The following is a 19,113-nucleotide window of genomic DNA, read 5'->3' as shown; positions in this document are numbered from 1 at the left end:
ACTATTTCCCCATAGGGCTTGCTGCCAGCTTACACTCTTATCCATTACTAGATTGTAAGCTCGAAAGAGTAGGGCCCTCTAACCCCTCGTGTGCTGTTTGTTGTTGCTGTACTGTTTCATGTATTGCCCCCCCCCCCCCTCTATTGTACAGCGCTGAGCAAACCCTTTGGCGCTATATAAACTCGATATAATAATAATAATAATAATTACTGAAAGAGATCTGCGGAGGTCCTGTTTTGGACTGGAAATTTATGTTTTTGAAGAATATTTGATTCAATATTGGACTTTCATTCATGAATGTCATTTTGCACTGGCACTTTTTGCATTAGTGGTGTATTAATTCATATATTTAATATACTTATTTATCTTGTTGAAGGCAAATTATTGATTGTTTTGTGGGATGTAGTGATAGTGCAATTTTTATTTAAAGTGTTACTAAACCCACAACAGTAAAATCAGTCTGTATATGCAGTAAAGCATGCTTGTTATACTCACTGTGGAACCCAAGGGGTTAATCCTCCGCGCTGTGTAAAAAGGATGTTTGATACTGTCTTCTCTGATCCTCCCCTTCTTCTACTGTCCCCAATATTTCTCCTGATAGAACAGAAGCTTGGGGGGCAAGCTGAACATGCTCAGTTTGGTGTGTATTGCTAGAGAGTTTTTTTGTTTTTAGGAGAGTTCATGTGATCAGCACTGTCCAGACAGAGGGTCAGGGGTCCTGCAGCCTCATAGGGGAGAATGCAAATTCCCCATACAAGCTTTAACCAGTGCTGTGCAGGGCACTGATAGAAGTCACAAGACTGCTCTAACTGCAAATGAGAAAAGGTATTTAGTACTTTATATTTACTGAAATAATTGCATTTCCATGTTTTGTGTACTGTGGGAGACCAGATATAGTGAATGCAGGGTCCTGGGTTTAGTAACACTTTAATTTTATATAGCACGTTTGTAGTTATATGAATTTTTTATATACATCATTTTAGTGCTGCAGTTTTTGCTTATATAGCTTACACTGACAGTCTGCAGGAGCCCTGCATGGCACCAGGGATCTTCCGATTGCTGGTGTAATGCTTTCCAGGCTCCTAAAAAAAACAGTAAATGCACATATTTTACCTGCCAAAAATGGGCATTTATAATTTTTTTTAAAGGTGAACTGATTGGCTGCCTTGTATAGCTGCACCAGATTCTGAGTGCACTAGATTTCATTAATCTTCTCCTATGTGTCCAATGTACAATGCTAAACTGTGAATGTTTAAAGCAGCTACAGTACAAAGTTTAATCAAACAATCTTTATTAAAAAAACATACAAATAAGTTAGCAAAAATAAAAAAAAGGCAAACCCACACATTTATAATAAAAAATGGCTGTTACACTAAAATTGGTCAAACAATACTGCAATCAGTAAAAACCCATTGGCCCCAGTGAACAATAAAAAAAACTTTATTTAAACCACATCATTTTATATAAATCACACCCCTTTGATAAAAATGGCTATGAAAATATAATACAAAAAAATCTGATACCAAAAGATGGAATTTATATGAAGTTTTTTTAACGTTGTCCAAACCATAATTATTATTAATTATAACTTTGTGGTGTTTTAATTATACTCCTTAAGGATATTATTAATAAATATAAGTTGGGTTAAATTTTAAATAAAGTTAAATCGAGTTCTCTTTCATTTAAATTAGCTAGGTGTAATCATATTTAATTTAATAATTTAATTAAATAATTATGTGTTATCATGGCAACATTTAAGGCCAGTTACTTAAATATGGCACATAAAGGAATAATAATAATTATATAATTAATTCGTAAAACAGCAACTGATCATCAATTAGGAATTTCTATTAATGTTCATGTAGGAAAAGATGTCCAACACATATCTTAAGGATTTATTTAAAGGCGGTTTACGGTAGAAACAGCATTCTGTATGAAGTTCTACATATTTACATTAGACAAGTGCTTATGAGTTTACAGATTTTCATGCTAGAAACCCACTAGCATTCATTTCTTGGTGTCATTTGCTCACAAAGCTCAAAAGAGGCTCAATTTGCAAAGATAGCACACCAAGATAAGGCTCCTTATTTTAAAAAATGTGACAGAGTTTTTTTTCAGCTAAAATTGCAAAAATTTGTCACATAGCTGAAAATAAACATCGACACACTTGTACTAAAGCTTAGTAAATTTAGCCTAATGCATTTATTTTGTACCTCTCCTTGTGTTATGTTATCACTACCAGGACAAATGCTGGTATGAAAATATTTCCAATCCAAATCATTACTATAGTCAACTTAGTGCATTTATGAAAAGTAAGTCTTCCAAACTGTGAGTTAAACTTCATCTACTTTCTCTTATAGCAGGCAACGTGATATAGAGGAGTGAAACAGAGCACAGTGGAGCACAGTGATGTTCACAAATAAAGAGACTTTATCAATTTGTCCACTGAGGGAAACCCTCACCTACTGATACCTTCATAAAGCCTCCTCTCAGCTTTCAGAACCAGTTGACCAGAGTCAACAGGGGAGGTCATACTCTCCCACATGCATGAAAGTACCAGTTATTTAATGAAAGCTCAAAAAGAGCAATTAAGTGCCTGTTTTTGGGAAAAATCCTAAAACCTTGGTATTCAAATAAATCCTTTGGCCTACAGTAGATCCCTTGTGTTTGATAAACTAATGTTTGTTCAGGGATGTATCTCATGAGGATCTATTATGTTAAAAAAATTTTGTGCATACAAATACAGCAATAACAATGTCTGAAAAAGTTTGTGAAAAAATGATGGGTACCTTTTGCATGAAAACAGTGTGGGATAAACTCCCAGGAAGTGCTATTTCAGTGATAGTAATGTCACTTTCAATGACATTTCATTTTCAATTTCATTTGGTACAAGCCCAAGTAACACATGCCAATCAGTGGAGCATTTCTACTTCCATTGCTGCTAGGTTCCAAGCCCATTGGAGCATGCTATGTCCAGCATAGCTAAACCAGGCGTATTACTGCTCTTCTACAGCAAAGGACCCCAGGCAGAAGCTTTGTTAGTGGTGTGTCCTAAGACAAGCATCATAGGAATCATGGAAAAGTTAATTTCTCCGAGATGGAAAATTGTCTTTGGATGGATCACCGCTCAAACCTCTGAGCTGGCATTAACAACAGCCACAAATGGTGTAAATATGATGCCCCTCTGCACAGAAAAGGAAGGGAAAATATATTTTGACAGGTTTAAAGATCTCCCAGTCCAGGAGACCATCTGTATGCCGTATTTTTAAATACTTGATGGCTGGCATGATGAGCTCCAACTTGGTATATATTCTCATCTGGTGGTATGCTCACACTGCTTACTGAAATAACCCAAATTTTACTTGCAAAATAGTATGTTTAACATCTCTCAAACAAAATGTAATGGTCAAGTCATTTTTATCTTAATTCTCCTCTTTTGATGACTTCCCTGATATCCCATGCAACTTTTAAAAGACCTTCACATTACTTTATTTTCTATGATGTTTAGATCATTCAGCTTAGAAGAAAAATGTATCTAGAAAATAAAAGCATAATGCACCAGACATTAGCCACTAGTGTGAGATTCACTCCTCAGTCTCTTGCTATGTGAATAGTAGACCCAAGTTTCATTATTAAATACCTTTACTCTAAATATTAGGTTGGACAAAAAAATACTGAGATCTAGGTTTAAATACGTTATCCATTTTGTCTCCAAATACCTTCTATGTCACTTAATACCCTGTACCACCATGTCCATGGCGTTATTGAGAGGAGATTTAACTTCTAAGTCATTTTATCAGACAACAGTGCTACAAGAATCGGTCCATAATATGTTACTTCCAGTGTGCTATTAGCTTACAGGAAGGTCCGCAAACAACATCTTGCATAATTTAGTTTCCAATATGCTGCTCAGAATAGTTTATAGACACCTCTCCAGATGTGATGCTGTCAACGATCGAAGACAATGAACTCATGTCACGTTGCTCTGAGGAATCATCACTTAGAAGATTTTCTGCAGGAGGAAACAGAAGGAGTTAGGATGCCAGAAAGATAGCAAATATGCATTCTATAGAGACATAATCCTAAAGCACTGCATCTTTGTCTGTATATCATTTTACCTCCACTTATCCATGAAATAAATCTCATGATAATTTATAAATAATTCATTTCATCACGCATTTTCTATTGTTTTACTCATTTTCATGACATGGGTTACCTCAGATTTGGCTTTGAAGGGCCACATTTGTCTTTCCATTTCATCCAATACTTAAACAGGAGCCACATATAATGAGGGCAGATGTCACAGCCTCCATTTCTCCATGAGGAAGCTGCAGTAGGCGTGGTGAAACATGTTGGTGACATAGCTTGCTGACCACAGCACGTTAAGCATGAAGGAAGCACACTTGTATGTGAAATCATGCTGGCATTGTTTTAACCACTTCAATACCGGGCACTTATACCCCCTTCCTGCCCATGCCAATTTTCAGCTTTCAGCGCTGTTGCACTTTGAATGACAATTGCGCGGTCATGCAACACTGTACCCATATGAAATTTTTTGCATTTTTTTCACACAAATAGAGATTTCTTTTGGTGGTATTTAATCACCACAATTTTCTTTTATTTTTTGCTAAATAAAACAAAAAACACCTGAAACTTTTGCAAAAAAAACACACTTTTTTCATTTCTGTTATAAAATTTTGCAAATAAATAACATTTCTTCATAAATTCTGGTCAAAATGTATTCTGCTACATTTCTTTTGTGAAAATAATAATAATAATTGAATTTGTATTTTTTTTCAAATATTTCTATTATTTTTTCATTTTTATTAAATTTTTTCTTTTTTTTACTATTTTATTTTTCAGCACACTGTGACCAAAGCAATACAATGTTACATAGTAACATTGAACTACACTGGGCAAGTGATCAGGATTTTTTTTTTTATTTAACACATTATGATTGCTAATACCAATGTATTTCATAGATATTTGCAATCATTGTTACTGAATTAAACTGATTAATTCAGTCTTTTGTTGTGATTAGCTGTGATTGGGCAAAGCTGATCACATGATACAGATTGGCCCTGTGTGTATCATGTGACTGCCTTGACCAGTCACAGCTAACAATATAATTGTATACAATGGATGGCATGACAGGAATCCATCCATTGTATACAATTGACATATGATCTGCTGTGATTGGTCACAGTGGTTACATGACACTGGCAATGGGCCAGTGTAGTGATATGTCATCGGCTGTGTCCCGTGGACACAGCCGGAGACAGGTTGCGCCCCTGCGTGGCTCCGCGGCTGCGTGAACGGCTCTTTTTGACAAGACGTCATATGATGCCCAGTCACAATGGCGAGTGTTTCGCCCGGCCGTCAATCTGCTATAGGCCAGGCGGGAAGGTGTTAAAGAGGCAATTGCTCCAGTGCACAGGATTTTTGCATTGGAAGATGTGAGTATTTTTTCTGTGGATTTTTGTAATGTTTTAATTAATGTATGGTGTCTTAAATACTGTGCAATGAGGATTCTTAATTCCTTTTGAGCACCATTTCATTAGAGATACTGTTAATTGCTTTCTGCAGAGCATGGAGATCCCTTGTGGTGAGTAAGTTCCTGAGTACATCTGGAGAGGTCTGAAGAGTTATTGAAGCCTGGTTAACGGGCAAGGCGCTTGTATATACATGACTGAGGTGAGCAGCTAATGTAATTGATGGTGGATTGCACTGGGTGAACATGATCATTTATCTTGAACCATTATCAATGAAGATTGTTTATGGACACTGATCACCTATAGTGTATCAACCAAATTGTGGACTGGACTTTTGTATATAACATATTTTATTCACATTTATATATGCACTCTACATTGTGGGATTTTTAGTTAGTATGACGTTTGATACATGCTAATACATGTGATTTGTCTGCACATTAATTCATATTCCACTCTAAACTGTTAGGTCATATTGCATTGAAGTTGGATTTGCACATTAACACCATGTCAGTAGTATCTTTCTTTTGATTATATTGTGATTGTGCTGCACTTTTTGAAGGAATAATATTATCACTGGTGTGGGAACGCATGCCAGGGCTGGTTGCAATCAAGTTTTTTTTTGTGTTAATCAGTTGCACTATCACTGGGGTGCAGGGAGACAGCAATACTTTATTTAATTTGCTTTATTAACTCAAATCTGGCTTTGATGGGCCACATCTGTCTTTCCATTTCATCTAGTGCTTAAACAGGAGTTACATTTGTGAAATCAACAACAAAACGGACTTGATTTTGTATTGGTGCCTTATGACACAGGAGACAGTTTATACTTGTGAATTATTCAGGGGTTGTTATAGTTTTCCTAGTAAAGTTATCATAGACCTCTTGATAGTAAACATTCTTTGCAACAGAAGAAGAAAATTATGTAAAATGTGTAACTTTAGATATACTTCTGGGCAGATACCATGAACAAAAAGATCTGAGTGTGATTAATCTGATCCCCTTACAGGGTATGGGCACATATTACAAAGGACAGTACTGGCACGCTTGCATTGTTTAAACATTGTGGTACAATCTGAAATATTTATTTTGAACATTATGTTTTTATAGTATTGCGCCTGAAGCTACTAAGTATGTTAAAAAGTTATGTTATCTTTAGTTGATACATAATAAGGAACATATCTTAACACTATAAAGTCCTTTTAGAGCAGTGGTTCTCAACCTTTCTAATGCCGCGACCCCTTAATACAGTTCCTCATGTTGTGGTGACCCCCAACCATAAAATTATTTTCGTTGCTACTTCATAACTGTAATTTTGCAGTGGGAGGACTAGCGCCCCATCACTGATGTCCGTGGGATGAATAGTGCCCCATCATTGGTATCAGTGGGATGAATAGTGTCCCATCGTTGGTATCAGTGGGAGGAATAGTGCGCCAACATTGGTGTCTGTGGGAGGAATAGTGCCCCATCATTGGTGTCAGTGGGAGGAATAGTGCCCCATCATTGGTGTCAGTGGGAGGAATAGTGCCCCATCATTGGTATCAGTGGGAGGAATAGTGCCCCATCATTGGTGTCAGTGGGAGGAATAGTGCCCCATCATTGGTGTCAGTGGGAGGAATAGTGTCCCATCATTGGTGTCAGTGGGAGGAATAGTGTCCCATCATTGGTATCAGTAAAAGGAATAGTGCCCCATCATTGGTATCAGTGGGAGGAATAGTGCCCCATTATTGATATCAGTGGGAGGAATAGTGCCCCATCATTGGCATTAGTGGGAGGAATAGTGTCCCATCATTGGTATCAGTGGGGGGAATAGTGTCCCATCATTGGTATCAGTGGGAGGAATAGTGTCCCATCATTGGTATCAGTGGGGGGAATAGTGCCCCATCATTGGTGTCAGTGGGGGGAATAGTGCCCCATCATTGGTGTCAGTGGGGGGAATAGTGCTCCATCATTGGTGTCAGTGGGAGGAATAGTGCCCCATCATTGGTGTCAGTGGGAGGAATAGTGCCCCATCATTGGTGTCAGTGGGGGGAATAGTGCCCCATCATTGATGTCAGTGGGGGGAATAGTGCCCCATCATTGGTGTCAGTGGGGGGAATAGTGCTCCATCATTGGTGTCAGTGGGAGGAATAGTGCCCCATCATTGGTGTCTGTGGGAGGAATAGTGCCCCATCATTGGTGTCAGTGGGAGGAATAGTGCCCCATCATTGGTGTCAGTGGGAGGAATAGTGCCCCATCATTGGTGTCAGTGGGAGGAATAGTGCCCCATCATTGGTGTCAGTGGGAGGAATAGTGTCCCATTATTGGTATCAGTGGGAGGAATAGTGTCCCATCATTGGTATCAGTGGGGGGAATAGTGCCCCATCATTGATATCAGTGGGAGGAATAGTGCCTCATCATTGGTGTCAGTGGGAGGAATAGTGCCCCATCATTGGTGTCAGTGGGAGGAATAGTGCCCCATCATTGGTGTCAGTGGGAGGAATAGTGCCCCATCATTGGTGTCAGTGGGAGGAATAGTGCCCCATCATTGGTGTCAGTGGGGGGAATAGTGCCCCATCATTGGTGTCAGTGGGGGGAATAGTGCTCCATCAATGGTGTCAGTGGGAGGAATAGTGCCCCATCATTGGTGTCTGTGGGAGGAATAGTGCCCCATCATTGGTGTCAGTGGGAGGAATAGTGCCCCATCATTGGTGTCAGTGGGAGGAATAGTGCCCCATCATTGGTGTCAGTGGGAGGAATAGTGCCCCATCATTGGTGTCAGTGGGAGGAATAGTGCCCCATCATTGGTGTCAGTGGGGGGAATAGTGCCCCATCATTGGTGTCAGTGGGGGCAATAGTGCCCCATCATTGGCGTCAGTGGGAGGAATAGTGTACAATCATTGGCGTCAGTGGGAGGAATAGTGCCCAATCATTGGCGTCAGTGGGAGGAATAGTGCCTCATCATTGGTGTCAGTGGGAGGAATAGTGTACAATCATTGGCATCAGTGGGAGGAATAGTGCCCAATCATTGGCATCAGTGGGAGGAATAGTGCCCAATCATTGGCGTCAGTGGGAGGAATAGTGCCCCATTGTGGGTGTCAGTGGGAGGAATAGTGCCCCATTGTGGGTGTCAGCGGGAGGAATAGTGCCCCATTGTGGGTGTCAGTGGGAGGAATAGTGCCCCATTGTGGGTGTCATTGGGAGGAATAGTGCCCCATTGTGGGTGTCATTGGGAGGAATAGTGCCCCATTGTGGGTGTCATTGGGAGGAATAGTGCCTCATCATTGGTGTCAGTGGGAGGAATATTGCCCCATCATTGGTGTCAGTGGGAGGAATAGTGCCCCATCATTGGTGTCATTGGGAGGAATAGTGCCCCATCATTGGTGTCAGTGGGAGGAATAGTGCCCCATCATTGGTGTCAGTGGGAGGAATAGTGCCCCATCATTGGTGTCAGTGGGAGGAATAGTGCCCCATCATTGGTGTCAGTGGGAGGAATAGTGCCCCATCATTGGTGTCAGTGGGAGGAATAGTGCCCCATCATTGGTGTCAGTGGGAGGAATAGTGCCCCATCATTGGTATCAGTGGGAGGAATAGTGCCCCATCATTGGTGTCAGTGAGAGGAATAGTGCCCCATCATTGATGTCAGTGTGGTGGAGGGGGGAATAATGCCCCATCATTGGGGTCAGGGGGGGGAATAGTGACCCATCATTGGTGTCAGTGGCGGGGGGGGAAATAGTGTCCCATCGTTGGTGTCAGTGGGGGGAGGAATAGTGCCCCATCGTTGGTGTCAGTGGGGGGAGGAATAGTGCCCCATCGTTGGTGTCAGTGGGGGGAGGAATAGTGCCCCATCGTTGGTGTCAGTGGGGGGAGGAATAGTGCCCCATTGTTGGTGTCAGTGGGGGGAGGAATAGTGCCCCATCGTTGGTATCAGTGGGGGGAGGAATAGTGCCCCATCGTTGGTATTAGTGACACAAATGATGGGGCACTATCCCTCCCACTGACACCAATGATACTTACCTTGCTGACCCCTGCTCCAGCCTGGGCTCTCTCTCTCCCTCACCCATCTACAGGCAGCATACCTGGCTGCAGCAGCAAAATTGCACTTACCTGTCAGCTGTCTTCCTTCTCTGGCCTCTCTCTTCACTCGCTCCTGCAGCTCCCTCGATCTTCTTTGATCTACGCGTGCTGCCGCTCGGCTCCTCTTCTCCAAGCTCCACCTCCTCGCCGGTGATTGGCCGCCTGTGTGCCTGTCCTGAGCTACAGTTCCGGTGGCCAATCAGCGGCGAGGAGGCGGAGCTGTTGAGTGATCCTGGAGGTGTGGCCAGGTGACAGGGGCAGCATATCATCCCGCCCACACATCGCCTGAGACAGGAGCGGTGTCTCGGTTCCTAAGACCATCGGAAATATGTGTTTTCCGATGGTCTTAGGCGACCCCTGTGAAATGGTCGTTCGACCCCCAAAGGGGTCGCGACCCCCAGGTTGAGAACCGCTGTTTTAGAGGGAATGTATATAGTTTGTTTTATATCTTTACTTTGTCATGACTTAAAATGTTAATATTAAATTATATTTTTCTTTTTTAATCAGGTAAATACAAGTAATTAATCTTGAATACATTATATTTAGATCCTGGTCACCAGTGAAATCCTAGGCTTCTTTTTTTTTTAATTATTTTTATAACTTAGGCTTCTTTAATTGTGAACCTATTTTTTGCTTCTCTGTTAGGCTCGGTTCACACTCCTGTGACTTAGGATCTGACCTGTGAGACCCAAAGTTGCAGGACATGTGGAATGCTATGTATCTCTATAAGAGCCAATTTACACTACTGAAGTTTCTACGGCTTCAGAAAAGGTTCCTTTGATCCAACTTTGATACGACTTCAGTGCCAGAGAGTGGAAAGGTCGTATTAAAGTCACTGTAAAGTTGTATCATAGTTGGACTCCAAAGTTGCACTGAAAATCGCTCAACATTGAAGATGACTAGTGTAAACTGAGCCTTAACAATATAAGCCAGTTGTTTACAGAGTTCTATAGCTCAAGCTTAAATGTACACAGTTTATTGAGTTAGATAAGAGATGACCCCCCCCCTTCCTCAATGCTCTCTTTAGACAAGCTGTACACAATCTCATTCATAGATGAGAGAAATTTCAGTTTCCAACCTGAAAGGAAAAAACATTTAAGAAAAATTATAATTGTATATGGAATTATACTACATGAACCTGATATACTAAACAGTAAAACAAAGTGAAGAGTGGTGGAATAAATTGATTTTCATACATGTGGGCAAGAGAAGGTCCTTTCTTAAGTCCTCTGTACCGGGGGAGGACTGACAACTCATTTGGCCCCCGGGCAATAGGTGATCATGGGGCCCTGTGTCCTTGCCCAAACTCAAAAAAACCTATGAAAAAGGTACCAGGGGCATCTCATGGAGCCCCCTACTGACCTCGGGCCCTCGGTCAGTGCCCGAGTTTCCAAATGGTCAGTCCGCCCCTGCTCTGTAGATGACTGTATATTGGTATTAATTGCTTCTCATTGTATTTCACCTAAAATATTATTTTTTCAGTGGAAGTGCTTTTTTTCATTTGTAACCTTTCATTCCAAACTAGAGGAATAAGAAATAAAAAAAAAAAAATAAGTGAATGTATTGTGTTATGAAAAGATTCTGAATCTGCAGCTCTCACTTGGAAATATACATTTTTCATGCATTTAATGTGGCCCTTGCATGCTTTATTTTTTGAGTTGCATTGCTTGAACACACAGCTAAAACTTTGCTGGTCTTTTTGTTTTCTGCCTGGCACTTCGCATCAGTGTATATTACTGCAAATATGACCTTCACAAACCATTTATTGGGGGCATGTGATTTTTTAAAACAGTGCATATCATTTGTAATGCAGAATCTGAGGGCCTGAAGGGATTTCTGTTCTTATTTAATCCATTAACAAAGTACGGAATTTTGACCTTTGCTAGAAAAACAATTCATTTACACTTCATGCAAATCTGTTCGGATCTGCTGGGCATGAATACAAAGCCCATGGACACTCTCAATTATTTACACATGTAGTTCTTTTTTTAATACGTTATACTAGCTTTAAAGTATTTTTTGGTAAAATAGAGTGTTTATTTTGAGGTTAAAAAGTGGTTGTTTTTAGGTAATGTTGTAGGCACTCGTGTTTTTAGTAAAAATTAGTAGTAGGAAATTAAAGAACAGTTGAAAGTACTTCTGGGTTTAAGGCATTTCAGAATTTTTCTTTATACTCAAAGTTTTAAAGATTTTTTTCGCTGAGATGCATGTATAATCAATTGGGCTAAATGACAAATACTGTAAACTCGTACAAGAAAAATATTAAAATCCACTCATTTACCCTAATGAATATCTTTTACTTTGATATTTAGGGTAAAGCGACAGGTCCATTCTTATCTGCTAGTGCTTTTCATACCTTCCCTAGTTGCTCAGTTGTCCTTTGTGAATACTCTGTCACACTCAGTATGAAGGGGCATCTGATTTCATCGCAGATGTACATACTTACTCAGGCCTGTACCGTGCAACTTTCTCTCTTTTTGATTCCGGTATTGCCAATTAAATTTCTTGGGCAGGTTCAAGTTGATTCATGGCTTTGAGAAACTTCCTATTAGTAGTTGGGCATATAAGGGGCAGTCAACAAATGTCAGTTTAATTAAGTTAGAATGATGAAATGTTACATCTGATTGGTGACTGTGTATTACTTTAGCATGTTAACTAAGCTTAAATATTGTCTTTCTAATAATTGGAGTTTTGTTTGCGATTGCATTTCTCTTTATTCAAGCACTGCAAAGGTCAGAACAAGTAAACAGACAAGACAATGAGAAACAGCTGAATGTGTTCATTGGGTAGGGACATCATTAGCAAACCATATTAGTTTTTCCTTACTGATCATTTTACAGTATATATGTCCACATTCACATTTCACAGTAACACACGGGGATGACCGACAGCTTGAATTTAAAAGAGTAGGCCATTAACTTGAACTGAAGGCTTAAAACCTAGAAATGTTGTTTTTCAAAATCAATTCTTTCGATAATACCAATTTATACTGATATACTGATTTACTGATGTAATAAAATGTAAAGTTAGAGAACTTAAAGGAAATGAGTAGATAAAATAGGAAAGAATTAAAGTCCCTGTACATTTTTTTTTTTGCTGTCTGCGTCATGTTGGGAAGATTTCCTCAGCAAAAGAAAGTGAGAATAAATCTCTGGAAAGTGGGGGGAATTCCCCCTATTATAATGTTTTTGCTGGAAGACCCATTGGAACATTTCCCCTCACCTATTGTTCTGATGACAAATGTAAAATTTAGATTTCCCATAATATTAGGTCTCAATGAGAGTCAATTGTGTATATATATATATATATATATATATATATATAAAAGTATATTTTATATGTACCACACAAATGACAAATGTGTCCAGCTGTCACTGAGAAAAATGTTTCATACCAGTGAAAGGAAGATCAATATGATAAATTATAAGATCTTTCCTCTTACCACTTTGACTTCCACTGAAGTCAGACTCATTCCACTCAGGGCTACAAGATGAGGAACTTGATCCGCATTCACTGGATACCTAAAATAGAAAAGAATTACATGAAATCATGACTTCAAGTTGACCTTAGATAGGCAAAAGGATCAATTCACTTATTTAGTCATTTATATTCTGCCATATGTATGTACAGTTGTGTTCAAAATAATAGCAGTCAGACATCACTTATCTGATCAATCACTGTTTTTGGTAGAAATTATATTTTTACATGGCAAATAATTTACTGGCAGGTGTAGTAGAGTAATAGAAATCCAACAGACCCCACTACCCGCTTTCGTGGTTCGGTAGAATCAATGCGATCCGTATGACCTATCTTCCCAAATTATTGTATGTGTTTCGTATTTTACCTGTCCCTGTTCCTTTGCATATATTGCGTATTCATCAGCGAAAACTCCTGCCTTTCATTTGCAGTTCTTCTCGACTCAGAATTAGTAAACATATTTTATTTGCTCGTAAGTCCCAAATCTTCAGTCCTACTATCTGGCGGCCAATATTGCCCCCTTAGCCCATCTCCATGCATCTCACCATTTCCCCTTGTGGGCTACTGTAGACCTGATGGACTCCCACCCGACACCACTCTCTTCTTTGCCGTGGCTTCCTTTTACTCATCGGCCTTCATCCCTTAGTCCGACGCTGACGCTAACGCTTCGTCTTTGGGATTCTATTAAATATTCCGCTGGCCTCATCTCTGCCCACCTACCATTACTACGTTTGCTACATAACCCATTATTCCCCCCAGGTTGTGATAATCCTGGACAGTTTGCCTGGTGGCAAGCAAATGGCTTCCATGATGTACATTTGATGCTATCTCCCACTCGAATACTCACCTTTGAAACTCTGTGCTCCTCTCATGATATCCCATTGCGGGAACATTTTGGCTACCTTCAACTCTGCCACTTTATTAATACACTAATACGGACACACTCGGGACCCTACAGGTTGTCCCCCTTTGAAAGTCAATGTAGACATAGACCCCATGCTCCGGGCCTAATTTCTCTGGGCTACTCTTCCATTATTTCTTATAGAACACCTCCGGTCTGTTCCTATCATCAGCGTTGGCAGTCGGAACTCGGGGGCACTTTGGATCAACAGGATTGGTGGACCATGACCCAAGCATTATCTAAATGTTCTAGGAATGTTATCATTCTAGAAAATGCCTATAAGGTTCTTTATCAATGGTATTACACACCTGCTCGTCTAGCTCATTTTATCCCTACATATTCTCCGACTTGTTTTCGGGGCTGTCAACAGATGGGTACTATGGTTCACATCTGGTGGACTTGCCCTAAGGTTTGTAGATTGTGGATCAGAGTTTATGCCCTTCTCCGCACTATGTTTCACACAGACATTAAGCGCAACCCGTATGACGCGCTTTTATTTAAACCATTAGTGGGCCTACTCCATCCCGAACGGCAGCTGGCATCACACCTATTTATGGCTACCAAGCTGACAATTGCGAGGGCTTGGAAGACTCCCCTCCTCAGCTTCGAGGCTGTCAAAAACCGGATAAACTTCATAATGGTTAACGAAAAACTGACGGCTATACTGTTGGATACCCACACAAACTTTCTGCAGATATGGCGTCCCTGGCTTGATATAGCCCAACCATCGAGATTTGACCAGTCCCTTCTGTCGATATAAAATTTATGTATTAGTATCTTTTTCTTTTTTTTTTCTGTTGCGATCGCCCTGGAGCCCTTTTAGTTTTTGTCCTCGTCTCCTTACTCTTCGTCCCTCTCTTTTCTCTTGTCTAACCTGTTTTTATACTATTTGCACTGATTGTGATTATTGCTTTGAGTGCCACACCCGCAATACTAAATCCTCATGCTGGACTCCATCGAGAGCCCTGCGTGTGGAATACCTATCTACATTTGGAGAGGCTCCATTATATATCTTCTCCACTTTCTGTATGCTGATATAGTGACAATTTTTCCTTAGAGTTTATATTGTCATTGGTCTCTAATTGTTTACTCATTGTTTTCTCCCTTTTTTTTTTTTTTTTTTATGGCACTTAAGTATACAGTATATTTCTATGTCTCTCCACTAGTACATATTCTGTAATTTTCATCGAATACCTTGTATGTCTTATTCCTGTTGGTTCTATAATAACATATTTTGTAATAGAAATCCAACAGACCCAACAGTCATGACATGCATGTTGCTGATTCTGTGTAATTGAATCACTAATTGAAAGGGGCATGTTCAAAATAATAGCAGTGTGGAGTTCTACTGGTGAGGTCATTCATTCTTTGAAAAACAGGTGGAAATTATTGCCCTTATTTAAGGAAGGAAGGCAGCAAATGTTGTACATGCTGGTTACAGTGCATTTCTCTCTGAAATTCTGAGGAAAAATGTGTCGTTCCAGACATTGTTCAGAAGAACAGCGTACCTTGATTAAAAAGTTGATTGGAGAGGGGAAAACATATAAAGAAGTGCAGAAAATGATAGGCTGCTCAGCTAAAATGATTGCAAATGCTTTAAAATGGCAACCAAAACCTGAAAGACGTGGAAGAAAGCAAAAAACTACCATTCGAATGTATAGAAGAATAGCCAAAATGGCAAGGACTCAGCCAACAATCAGCTCCAGGAAGATCAAAGAAGGTCTAAAGTTACCTGTGAGTACTGTTACAATTAGAAGATGCCTATGTGAAGCCAAGCTATCTGCAAGAAACCCCCGCAAAGTCCCACTATTGAAAAAAAGTGGACTGATGAAAGTAAGATTGTTCTTTTTGGGTCTAGTGGCCGGAGACAGTTTGTCAGACGACCCCAGACACTGAATTCAAGCCCCAGTACACTGTGAAGACAGTGAAGCATGGTTGCGCAAGCATCATGATATGGGAATGTTTCTCATACTACGGTTTTGGGCCTATTTATTGCATACCAGGGATCATGGATTAGTTTGAATACATCAGAATACTTGAAGAGGTCATGCTGCCTTATGCTGAAGAGGAAATGCCCTTGAAATGGGTGTTCCAACAAGACAACGACCCCAAACACACCAGTAAACGTGCAACATCTTAGTTCCAGACCAATAAGATTGACGTTATGGAGTGGCCAGCCCAATCCCCGGATCTTAATCCAATAGAAAACGTGTGGGGTGACATCAAAATGCCGTTTCTGATGCAAAACCAAGGAATAGAGAAGAATTGTGGAATGTAGTCCAATCATCCTGGAATACCTGTTCACAGGTGCCAGAAGTTGGTTGACTCCATGCAACACAGATGTACAGCAGTTTTCAGAAACAGTGGTTATACAACTAAATATTAATTAAGTGATTCAAAGGAAAGCAAAATCTTCAAACATTTTTCAGTTTATATAGTGAATGTTTGAGTTTGTAAAGAAGAATACAAACACTGCTATTTTTTTGAACAGTCTAATATTCACTTTTCTTCAATTTTTTTAGAGGAATAACACAAATTTGATATATTTTTATTCATGTTTTGATTTGGAATAGAATGTGTAGTGTTCCCAATGCATTTGTTTGTATGGAAATAAAAGCTATTAGAAGGATTTTGAGATGTATTCACTTTTTTCAACACACTGCTAATATTTTGAACACAACTGTATGTAGCAAGTATATGAAATATTTTTCTTCATCATTCTAGGCTAGAATGACAGTTCATTCTCTTGTTCCTTATGATCATAGAAGCAGTTTGGGTTTTTGCTGTGAAAAAGTGGAGTGATAGGTATGACCTGTTAGAAAGCTAGAGCTACATACCACTGGGACTACAGCACATCAGTAACATTTTACTTGTGCTCAGGAGAGTAGCTCCACTGTGGCAACAGGGCTGTAGTAGAGAGGCTTGTAAGGAGGTTGGAAACTGCTTAGTATGGTACCTGGGTAAGGTGAAGTGTCCTCCAATAGTGAAGGGGCAGCTGTTTAGGGTCTTTCCCCTGTGGTCCATCTCCCATAGCAACTGGGAGCAGACCAGAGTTATGGAGGTTCTCAACCTAGCTGCATGGTATGGGAAAGAAGGAGTTAACAAAGGAGACGCATGAGATCTGCTCAATGTATCTAGCTGGATTTCATTCTGTTACTGGGAGTGAGGTAGAAGAGATATGTTGGCTGGTGGAGGCCCACCACTCTACATGCAACAAGTAGAAGTCATGGCGTATTTCAAAAAGTTAGTATTTACACAACATTTGCAGACCACTATAGCATTGGATAATGGAGGGACAGTTAAGGTAGGTGCACACTGTCAAGCTTCAAGGTTGCTTTATTAAACCTTTAGTGAATACAAGCTTTAATAATTGTCACATAAACATGTTGAAGAACTGTTTTTCAATACAGAAAAACTATATTGCTTCATTATTCACTGTTGTCACTTGTAGTGATTAACATTCTGTTGGTCAATAAACGTTTAATTCACCTTCAACAGCCTATCTAGTTTTTAATTTCCTGTATTAACATACCACTGTATATTTTATAGTGTATATTTTATCATCAATCCGAACACTCGCAAACATTCTAATACAAACAATCTTGGCTCAACTGAGGCAAAAACCAAATGGCCAACAATTTCAATTTGTTTTTGGAAGAACACCAGAAGAACTGGAGGGAAATTACACAAACACAGGCAAGAACATTCACGCAAGGAACCTGATAACATCTAAACAGGACCATGGGGCTGCAAGGCATCAACGCTAACCATAACAGCACCAAGCTGGCATTTGCATGGTGAAACAAGTACAGGCTCACAAGTCTGGTGGGATGATTCAAATCACCTTCTTTAGTTTAACTAGGGCCATAACTAATATAAATGCAGCACTTCTCTTTTGAATGTAAGAATGGACATTAAGACAGTTTTCACTAATGGTACCTCCTTTATTGCTCTTGTCATTACAGACCGTTTGTTAATTCTACACTCATATTAATAAACTTTTTCACTGAATACAATTATAATTGTTAGGTTTCCAAGTACTAGCTGTGCATATGAATGCAATGTGTACTAACTTGGGAGTCAGCTCAGTTACAGCCTCAGGTTTGTCTGAAAACAGGCCCATTGATTTCAAAACACAGTGATATGAATATTATTTTGAGCACCAGATTTGATACATGTGTTTAGCCAAAGGCAAGAAGGATTTTTGTACATTTTCCTGTTTCTCTGTTTCAATTTAAAATAAATCCTCTTAGGTGATGCCTACCACTCATTATAGAAGTGATGCATGATGGGATACGTAGAATATAAGAAACACTTATATAACTTATGTGTCATCCCACCTTGCGTACAAATGTAGTGAGTTTAACTAAGCTTTCCTGATATTTGTATATCAGTTTTCCTATTGATTTTTCTCCCTGTAGTCAGCCTGTTTGTGTGTGCCAATTCATATAATTTACCAATATCTCTGTTAGGGAAAGCTGAAATTATCTATTCTGTACATTATTATGAGTTATAATGTATTCTTTACATTTCTTCAGCTATATTCTTTTATAACTAGCCAGTAGGTCATTCATTGTTATGCAAAATCATAAGAATGAGAGTTTAGGATAAACTCAAGACAGATATAAGATAGTACACAATTTAATCTATTTAATACTCAGTCCTCAGCTTTATTTTTACGTAAAACCAGTATAATTACTTGAATATATCTTTGTATCTGCCTCTCATAATCCTTTGAACAGACAGCCCCAAAAGAGGATAGTAGGAATGGCCCTGTGAGCTCATCAAGTTGTATTTCATTGCACATTGCTTTCAGTCTGCTTGTTGAACATACTAACACAGGGGTGTCCAACCTTTTGACTTTCCTGGGTCACATTGGAAGAAGAGGGATTGTCTTGGGCCACATAAAATACACTAACAATAAGGACAGCTAATGAACAGAAAAAGTCAGGCAGATCACAAGTTGACAATCACTTATATAAATAATGTACTGTGACATGGGGTATTTAACGCTCGTTGTAGATGGGTTATTTGAGTAAGCCCACGGCAGACAAGAACTATTTTTTAAGGGCTTGGTAACACACTTTTATTTAAAAGAGAGCAAAAGTCCACAAACAAATGATTTCCCATGCAGTGTATCTTCCAACTTTAACAGAAATCCTCCCTGGAAAATGTTGAGCCACCTGG

The 19,113-nt window shown here is 39.6% G+C and overlaps 1 protein-coding gene across 1 annotated transcript in view; it reads right to left on the bottom strand.

Annotated features, from left to right (window-relative positions):
• Window positions 1–1,274: 1,274 nt before the first annotated feature.
• MYOG (myogenin) overlaps window positions 1,275–19,113 on the bottom strand; it is a 30,231-nt gene continuing 12,392 nt past the window's right edge. Inside the window, exons 2-3 of the mRNA XM_089668202.1 lie at window positions 12,991–13,069; window positions 1,275–4,012 (exon numbers count right to left, since the gene is read on the bottom strand). Of these exons, the coding sequence (XP_089524328.1) occupies window positions 3,891–4,012; window positions 12,991–13,069 (201 nt within the window). The 3' untranslated portion in view covers window positions 1,275–3,890. The remainder of the gene's footprint in view (window positions 4,013–12,990; window positions 13,070–19,113) is intronic.

Source organism: Staurois parvus, unplaced genomic scaffold (genome assembly GCF_062004578.1).
Source record: "Staurois parvus isolate SC_StPar_1 unplaced genomic scaffold, SC_StPar_1.0 ptg000056l, whole genome shotgun sequence".
NCBI classification, from domain to species: domain Eukaryota; kingdom Metazoa; phylum Chordata; class Amphibia; order Anura; family Ranidae; genus Staurois; species Staurois parvus.
The sequence above is the reverse complement of the archived record's forward strand: the minus strand, read 5'-3'. Positions and strand labels throughout refer to the sequence as shown.